General features: G+C 44.3%; 1 protein-coding gene across 2 annotated transcripts in view; it reads right to left on the bottom strand.

Moving 5' to 3' along the window:
* Nucleotides 1-2,662: 2,662 nt before the first annotated feature.
* The window catches only part of CPN1 (carboxypeptidase N subunit 1), a 29,443-nt gene continuing 22,371 nt past the window's right edge, over nucleotides 2,663-9,734 (bottom strand). For both annotated transcript variants that reach the window (XM_019636255.1, XM_019636253.1), the window contains exons 7-9: nucleotides 9,095-9,194; nucleotides 6,317-6,435; nucleotides 2,663-3,442 (exon numbers count right to left, since the gene is read on the bottom strand). In XM_019636255.1, the coding sequence (XP_019491800.1) occupies nucleotides 3,326-3,442; nucleotides 6,317-6,435; nucleotides 9,095-9,194 (336 nt within the window). In that variant the 3' untranslated portion in view covers nucleotides 2,663-3,325. The remainder of the gene's footprint in view (nucleotides 3,443-6,316; nucleotides 6,436-9,094; nucleotides 9,195-9,734) is intronic.

Here is a 9,734-nt window from a genome sequence, read left to right on the forward strand (position 1 = left end):
AAAAGCGGTGAAAGAGGAGAGAAGGAGGAAGAAGTGTGAAAGTAATCCTGGAGATCAATCACTCAGCAAATGCGCATGATGAGTTTGTATGTGCCAGGCAGTGCTCTGAGTATTGGGCATGCTAAAATGAAAAGACACGGTGGTTACAATTTACCAGAGCTCAAGCCACTTTGGGAACCAGAGCCAGGTCCAACAGTCATTGGGTATCATCCTGTCTGAAAATTAGAAATTCTCCTATCTAGTCATGTGAGGAGGAGAATCATTGTGTCATGGAAACTTCGATGTGGAAGGAAAAGTGCCAGGAAGAATAAAGAACTAATAAGGACCTCCCAGTATATGAGGTTTTTTTTTAAAGGGGGTGGGAGTGGGTGTGGGCTTGGTTCAGCCCCTCACGAAGCTCCCTTACATCCATCCACATGCCCCTTTGCACCCCTAAATCCTTGATGTCGCTGTCAGACTCACTGGCTTATAATCAGCCAGACTAACAAGTATAATCCTCTGAGAGGGTCTGGGGCAGGAGCTGCCTTCTCTTCGTTACTGATTTATGAGAGTATCACCTTTAATCCCCACAAACTCCAAGTGAGGTAGATATTATCTTAGTTCTTTTCCAGGTGTAACTGTGACTCAGAGAAGGTAGATTATTTGTTCAAGGTCACACATCAAACAAGGAGCAGAGCTAGGATTAAAACCCCGGTCTGTCAGAATCCAAAACCCATGCCCTTACCTGTTCTACCCCTTTAGGAAACACCACCTATGTAGGCTGGCACTCTGTGCGGATTTCCTCTTGGAAATAAAATCCTAGATATAAAATAGAAAGAGTAGCAGCCAGGAAAATGCTGGACTCAAAGTTGGGGGACCTTTCTTCTTGTCCTATGAATCCTGCCCCCTCTCTCTCCTTTTAGTTCTGATTTCACATCCTTCCTCAGTATGTTGTGAGGAATTTTTATATGGTCATGGCCGGCCCCGGTACTTCCCATATGATAGTCTCTCTGTGTAATCACATCCAGCTTGAGTGAATTTTACTCAGGATAGTCTTTAGGATTTGGTTGAAAACCTCCATCTCCTTTAGAGCTTAATATCTTCCGACAGGCAGGAAGGATCTGAATGAGAAGACTGGAGGTCTTGGAGAGGGCATGGAAGCCGTAGGGGGCTAATGGGATGTTCTCTGGATGACCAGAGCGGACTCAGTAACTCATGAGTGGCCTAGCGCTTCCCCACCTTGCTGCTCTGCCCGGGTTCAGGCCACCTTCTCACCCGCTTTCAGCAGTCTCCTCACTGACTCAGTCTTACCCCTGCTCTAGCCAGCTCTTCATGCTACAGTCAGGGTGATCATTCTAAATCTGATTCTGCCACTCCCCTCAGTAGAACCTTTTAATGGCTCTTGGTTCTTGAGATAAAGTCCAAATTCTCTAATATGGTTCAAAGTTCCTTTGGGATCTGGTCTCTCCCTACCCCATTGGCCTCTGCTGTGGGCACCTCACTCACTTCCCACCATATCCCTCCCTCCCACCAGACTGAATTTCCTGAGGCCCCTGAACGCCACACTGTTTGAGCCTCTAGACCTTGGCCCTTGTAGTCTCCTCAGCCTAACACTTGCTTCCCCCATTTCTTTCCACCTGGCCAAAGTCTTTTTTTCTGACCTCATATGTCTCAACTTAGGCTTGGCTAGCATTGAAATGCCTTTCCTGATCTTCCCAAGACAATAGCAGGGCCCTTCCAAAGGCTCCCTGTCCCCCACCCCAGAGTTTACTGAGTCAGCAATCTTTGCAATGTAGTGTAATGACCTATTTGTCTTCCCAAATAGACTGTTGCTGCCCTGAGATCACTGACTGTATCTTCTCTTCTTTGTAGTCTCTGCTTTTATTCAGAGCAAGGACTCAATAAGTGTCCCACGAATGAATGAATGAATGAATGAATGTGGCTGTGATAGGGAAACACTGTGACCATACTTTTCAAACATCAGCTCTGTTAAGTGACTATGTACTGGGGAACCTGGAAACACATAAGTGATATTCAGACAATCTGGAAAAAAATCGAGTGCATATAGCAACCTCAGGCATAAAGTTTCACTGAACTGAAAAGAACCCTCTCAAGGAGCTGCTTCTTTATAACAAGAAGGAAACAAAGGAATGTGGGATTAAAGTTGAGAAGGAAGAAAGAGAAGGGATTAGAGAATACCCTTTCTAAATGGGAAGAGATATATTTCCTTCTGCTTTCCTTTTGACCACAGATGGATAGATTGCTCAAGTAACAGAAAAATCAATCCTGTGTTAATCTTAATCTTGAATGGCCTCCTGCAACAGGTGGGCTGTCTCAGCCGGAGCACCTCTGTTTTCTGATGGGTATAGGACTGCTTGTTGAGAGGTACTGAACTGCTCAATGTTAAGAAAGGGCTGGGTTTGTTAGAGGCTGAAGGTGGGAAATGGGGAGACTGAGAGGGTGGGAGGAGGTGGAGCAAATGGGGGAAACTGGAGACTGCCCTCATGGAGGCTGAGCCCTAAAATGGGGTGCATGGTAAAGAACCCCCACCAAGCCCTTGGGACAGGGGCTTGGAAATCCCAACATGCCCAATGGGGGTTTATGAACTTGTGTGCTGTATGATGTGTGGTGAAAGACTACAGGTCCCTTCAACATTTTTAGTAAAATCTATTGTGCTCAATCACACTCTTAGAACAAATGAGTTTATTCTGGGGAACTCAGCAAAGCGGAAAGTGCTGTGTATTGCTGGCACAGGGACAGGACAAAGCCATTCCACAGGAGCATCTGCTTTGCACTTAGCACACCCAGAAAATGTTTTAGAAGATGCCTATTGTTTAAAATGCCCATGTACAAAAATGAGTAGCAATGGGACCAGGTGTTTGCGTGGGAAATCCTTTTCTTATCAAGAAGCTATTGACTATTGCTAAAATGGTTCTCTGGGATTTCAGAATTGGTCACCTGGTCTTGCTATGGGAACAACATCAATGATGAATTATGGCAGGCTCTGTGCTAGACTCTGGCAAGAGAGCGGCCAGCCAGCCAGAACCAGCCTCTGGATGCAGTGTAGACCTAACCACACTGCCAGAGCCTAAACCACTCCCCCAGAATCAGTTGTGTTCTTACTGAACACTGCTGAATCTACGGACTACTGATCAGAGAGGCCCTATCCCTGGAACACATGGAGACTATTCTGAATTATTCTGAATATGTTTATATTTAAATATGTCCCAGATAATAAAATAGAAGGAATGTGTCATCTGATTGAAGAGCAGGATCAAAGAAAGCCTTTCTGAAGTGTTGCCCTAGGCGCTGTGGTTTCAGGCAGGGACTCTCCGCCCAATTCTTTTTACTTGGCTGCCTGGGGCTTCACTTGCTTTGGTAAGACTCTGCCTCCAGGCCCTGCACTGGGAAAGCTCTGCGTAGGGCTTACTTGAGAGATGCTCCTCTTGAGTTGGAAGTTAACCTGGAAGAAAAGAAGAAGAAGCTAGGAGAGTAGAAGAGTCAGTTTTCTACATCCTACAGTTGAACTTGGGGGAAGATCTATTTGGACCCGGTTTCACCCCAGTTCCAGGTTCTGAGGGCAGGAGGCTGAGGGGAATATTACAGCAATGACCCGGAGCAGCACTGGTGGTGTCATATAGGCTTGGCTAATATTCCGGCCCCCACCCCCTCCGACCCCCCCTTACCCCCCGCCAAAGTGGTACATAATCACTATGATACATAGGGTGTGTCTGGATGAATGTAATAATCATTTATATGTGTTAGACAAAAAACTATATCTATACCTCAAACCGTGATTTTGCCAATATGGTTGCCTAGGACAAGAACTATGCTGGATGATGTTGTAATAATCCCTTTTATGCTGACTATGGAATCACAGGGGTCATGCTCAGGCATGCCGGTGAATGCCTCAGACCTTTAGAGCTAAGCTTTCTGCCACGATTGTTTGGAAATATAGATAGGAGAGATAATATAGATCATTAGTATGGATTCTTAAATCCCAAATTTCCATGTGCGTTAATGCATCCTTTCCAGCAATGCATTGGAACTTCCCTTCTGGCCGTGGCATGCAGGTGTAAAGATGTTATTGACTGACAAGTTGGGATATACTAGCCATGCAGAGGCTGTGGAAACATCCCAGGGAGTGAAGGAAGAGGGAGTGGCCCTAACCACACTCCCCTGGGGCCTCCTTGGCTTCCAAGCCCTTGGAACAGTTTGAGCTGCTGAAGCCAGCTGGGAGTTGAAAACCTTGCAACTAAGAGGGCTCTTCACGGGGTTATTTCCTGCCCCTTCCATAAAAATCCACAGCCAGGTTTTCTGCTAGTTCCCAAATTAGAAAATCCTAGCAGGGGAAATCAAAGCCAATCGCACTGTCGTTATTATTTCCTATATAGTAATACGGGGATTTAGGAAAGAAAACAAAACGAGACAGCAAAATGAGGAAAAGAAATGAAAGAAATGTGACATCTGGAAGGCTGTGGGGAGAACACTGGAGTCTGGGGGATATTTGAGTCTTAATTGTAACCCTCTAGTTAATGATCTTTTTTTTCCCTCTTCCCCAGCCAGGTGGATCTCTGTTTTAGAATGCGAAGAGAGACTATTATGATCAATAAATGGATTCTTAGTTGTTACCGTATCTGGGAATTATATCCAAAAGACAGATTTTTACCCTCTGAGTTGTATTTGACACAATGTTGGGTTATATTCATTCATTTAAAGGCTACGTGACAAAGGAGGTGAAGAAGTAGAGCGTGTTACTCAAAAGGGTTTGCAGTTGTTTGCATCTGGCTCTGGACAGACTTCCTTTCATGTAAGCCAGGCATGCAGCTGCCAAACAGCCTTTCATTTTAAGGTAAATGAGGAGCAGAGGTATAACAAGAAAAAAAGGGAAAGAGAATATGTTAGTTGGGAAATTAGGACCAGGTAGCAGGCTGCAGTGGAAGTTAGTTCTTCTTTGCTTCCTGCCTGTGCAAGTCGTCCTTTCTAATATGCAGGAGGTGGTAGAGGAGGGACTGGGGGAAGAGAAAGAGAAACACTAGAAATTTCAGAGGAATTTTCAAAAGATTTAAAGAGCTCTTTATCCTGATCCTGGTGCTTAAAGAAAAGGGCTTCCAAACACAGCTTAGCATGAGGCCCTGTAACATACTGGCTAGCAAGGCAGCCCTGAAAGCCTGGCACATTCAAATTGTGGCTCCCACCACTTACTCACTATAACATTGGACAAGTTTCTGACCTTCTGGAAATTTCAGATCCCTCAGCCACAAATGGGGATACTGACGTCTATCACACAGGGCTCTTGTGAAGGTTACATGAGCTAATTCTGGGAAACTCTCATATAGTATCTGATACATAGAAACTGTTCGATAAATGGTACCTACAACTGTATTTGAAAAAACAAGCTACTTGATGGCACTGAGTTGACAGGAAAACGGGAGGGAGGGTCTGCTAAGCTCTCGGGCTGGACAGAGAAGGAGCTGGACAGAATGAGGAGGCCTAGGGAAGAGCTGATCTTGTGGGAAAGCAGGACTGTAGGTGCTCATTTAATAGAACTGCCTCGTTATTTTTTTCTTGTTTGAGAAATCTGAGATTAGTGTCATTGAGCCTCTTCAGCCCTGAGATCCTAACATAATATGACCAAAGCTCAAAAGGTCCAAGCTGTAGATGAAAAAAAGTTCTTTGCTTTTTGCTTCTCATCCTACCTATAAAAAAATTTTTTAAAAAGGAAGAAAGAAAAGAAAGCCGTGGAGAGTTGAATATTGGAGAGCTGCTGGTTCTTGGCTGAGGTGAGTAGAAGGCAAAGCTGCCTGGACACACGGGGCACCAGAAGGGGGCAGAGTGCCACCTGGTGGCAGTCCTTTCTGATGGCACAGAAGAATACAACCCACAGGAGCCTGTAGAGCTGGGCAAGATCTCTGGGATTTACAAACTCACATTTGTTGGGCACTTCCTATGTGTCAGTCACTGCACTACATGCTTTATGTGCACTTTCTCATTTCAGCCTCTTGTGAAGGAGGTAGTGTCATCACCAACTTACAGAGGTAGAAACTGAAGATGAGAGCAGTTGGGTAATTTGTGCACAGTCTGTGGACAAATGAGCTGGATTTAGAACCAGCCAGTGCTTTTAATCACTATGCTATGTTAAACAGAAGAAAAAGAAAAGTCAAAAGAAGTGGGGAAGGACATAATAGGAAAATGACAATACAAATTAGCAGATGAAAGCAATGATTTTTTTTTTATGATGATAGAAGCTTGGCAAAGATTAGAACAATGCAATTGGTTGTTTGTGACTTTGTATAGGTGATCTTTACAGTGCTCTGTAAAGGTCAGCCTAACTCACCAGTTTGGGTTCCCCAGGACCCACGGTCACACTCACTGTCTCTGGGTCAAACCCAGGTGCTGTGGCAGTGACAATGTAGGTGCCTGGAAGCAACAGCCGGAAGTAATCGCCGTGATCACCTAAAAGTTACAAGGATATAACTCAGTCTACTGATTAGAAATCTGCCCCAAATTGGGCCTTTATATGACAAACAATCTGAGGGTTTTAGCTGACCACAAGCTTGATTTTTCTTAATCGCATCACTGGTTAAGATCTAAAACAATCATACGTGTATGCTGTTGTACATAATAGGAGTATGGGCCTCAGCTCCCAGAAAATAAGAGTTACACTGTGCTGTGCACTGGGAGCATTGTATTTAATGCCAGACTCTGTATTTTAAAACAAACTCATAGCCAGTAAAGGGGCACTAGGAGAAAGGAGGCATATCTATAAATGTTTTGCCTGACAAAGAGACTACCTGAGACCTATGCTTCAATGTTTGAAAGGTCACTGTGAAGAAATGTCTACCTAAAGAAATAAGCATGAAAACTTTGGGTTTAAGTTGCAAGGAGGAAGATTTTGCTAGACAGAAGCAAAAACTATTGTGACACACAGAGCTACCAAAAAAGAAATGGGCTGGGGGCCAGCCGAGTGGTGCGTTGGTTAAGAGCTGGCTTGGGATGCCAGAGGGCCCCGGTTCGGATCCCACATATGAGGGCCAGTGACACTGCCCTCTACAGCTAAGATGCTGAACGGCAGCTCGACCTGGAGCCGGGCTGCTGTGGGTCGCCGGCGACGGCATAGGCTGCAGTCCCCTGCTGCAGTGGGTTGCCATAAGCTACCATGTGTAACCAGCAGCCATCGTGAGCGGCCAGCAGCCACGGTGAGCGGCCAGCAGCCACGGTGAGTGGCCATCCAGAGGCCGGCAACTGATCTGCCTTGCCCAGGAAGAGCGCAATGATGGTGCCAACTTGGGCCAGTGAAGCAACATCCTCCACAACTAGACTGAAAGACTGAAGAACAACACAACAGCAACTTGTCTGTTCCCCTCCCCCAATTCCCCAATAAAATCTTTACCAAAAATAAAAAAAAGAAATGGACTGCTTTATGAAACTGTAGGCATTTAAGCAGAGACTGAATGAGGGGCCCTGGAAAAGCTCTACAGTTGTGCACATAACCTGAGTTAATGGGCCTTGTGGCCCTGGGTTTGACAACAAGCCCCCAGTGGTATTATATGTGTATAATCTTATATTGAGTGGGAGGGCTGGACTAAAAGTATGATTTTGAGAATCCTATTTTTAATAATTCTTCTATCACATTCAAAGGGGAAAATAAAATTCAAAAGAAAGCCTATTTCTCTGTGGCAAGAATATATTGTAGCATTTGGCTAATGACTTTACATCTCTTTAGAATCAATTGTGACCATGCCTTTAAATTTTCTTTTAGGTGTACAGAATGAATAATTGAAATAATGCAATCAAGAATGAAACAGACAATCAATAATGAGAAGTCTCTTTTCTGCCCCTATTAAATGTCTGTAATTTACTTTAAATACTTTCGCAAAAGCAGTATGTTATTATGCATATGCTGGATAATTTAAGTCGTACCCCAGGGCTGTCATTTTCTTAACTGAGGACTCACACTCATGGTAGCTAGTGAATCAGAAAGGTCCAATTCCAGATGCAGCTATCACGAGGGCTTTAGCTATCGTTATCTCTCATCAACACTAGATGCTTTACTAAGTAGTATTATGAACGTTAACAATGAGTTTTTTCAGTGGTGAAATGAGTAATTTATTAATTTAGCATAATGGGTGTTGAAAGTGAGCCCTTACTGGTGAAATTAGTGGTATTCAATATATGTTGATTGGCTAGAATGTTTCAGTCATTCCCCACCCTTGCGTGAATGGGGTAAACAATCTAGCAAGCCCTGAAGCTTTAGGGATGCCTGAGGTTTGATCCCTAAACAGTCCTGGGTCCCACCACTGGGCTGGAGGATTCTGGTGGTCTGATGCTTGACGATGAGGCTAAGAATTCTGCCTTTAGAATGATGCTGTCTTTGCCTTGAATGAGTCTTTCATGTAAGATGTCTTGGGAACATCTTAAAGAACACAAGTTATCTCCTTAAAGTTGAGATGTCATCCAGTTGAAACAGTCTGTCTGAACAGCAAGATGCCTGCTTAGTAATAAACATGTGTGCAGTAGAATGTGGCTGAGCCTTGCTGGAATGGAGGTTGTGGGATACAGGCAGATCTCACCTGCTCCCTAAGCATTGGCAGCTACTGTTCTACTTTAAAAACAAAACAAAACAACTAAAACACCCCTGTGAGTTGTACATGATCGTACTGGGCTGGGGCAGTAACACCATGTGCCATGAGATATTCTGTATCATTCTAGCAGGTTCCATCAATCTTGTCCTCCCAACAAGCCTATAGAATGCATCTTGCTAACTTTTCCTTGAATGGAGGTATCGTGAGATGCCTAGGTCAAAGACAAGACTAAACATCTGTTTTACAGTCCTTGTCTTTTCTACCCATTTCACACCTGTATGTAAGCTATTAATAACTTCAAGTCCAGAAAACCCCCCTAACAATGTGGTATGAAGAAGTGGCTCCTGAATGCTGAGAGAGATGGTACGTTTGCATCTTCCTGGTCTTTGCCTGTTATTTCACTGTCCCATTTCTATTACCCTTCCTTCCTCCAATCCCCCACGCCCAAGGGCTTATAATTTGGCCTCCTGATTATGCTGAAGAAGAGAGTGGAAGCTTCCTTCTCATCCCAGTAGGTAGTGGCCACCTACCTGAAGTGACATCATGGTTAATCCCACTGACAGAAATGACAGCCTCAGGGAGATTATTATTATTCTCATCAAGCACTATTCCCTTGATGCCATGGTGTACCTGTAGGAAAAAATTTACAGTATAACTATGATCATAAAATATTTGTACAGTGTTTTAGAGTCCTCAAAGCTCTGTCTCATATGTTTTTACACTTAATCTTCACAAAGAGTATGTAATAGCCCCTTAACTGGTCTCTGCTCCCTCCTCCATTAATCCCAATAATCTCTTCTCAATAGAGCAGTCAGAATGATCCTGTTAAAATCGAAGTCAAATCATGTCATAAGTCTGCTCAAAACCCAACTCAGAGCAAAAGCTAAAGTTTTTATGATGGCCTATAAAACCACAGCCCCAGTTAGCTCACTGATCTCATCCCCTCCTACCTTCTCCCATACTCTCATGATTGTACCACTCTCCCTAGTGTCCTGGTCTTGTATTTTTTTTAATTAAAAAGTTTTTTTGGGGCCAGCCGAGTGGCACGTTGGTTAAGAACTGGCTTGGGATGCCAGAGGGCCCCGGTTCAGATCCCACATAGGAGGGCCAGTGACGCTGCCCTCCACAGCTAAGATGCTGAACAACAGCTCAACCTGGAGCTGGGCTGCC

The sequence above is a fragment of the Hipposideros armiger genome, unplaced genomic scaffold (assembly GCF_001890085.2).
Source record: "Hipposideros armiger isolate ML-2016 unplaced genomic scaffold, ASM189008v1 scaffold_28, whole genome shotgun sequence".
Lineage (NCBI taxonomy): Eukaryota > Metazoa > Chordata > Mammalia > Chiroptera > Hipposideridae > Hipposideros > Hipposideros armiger.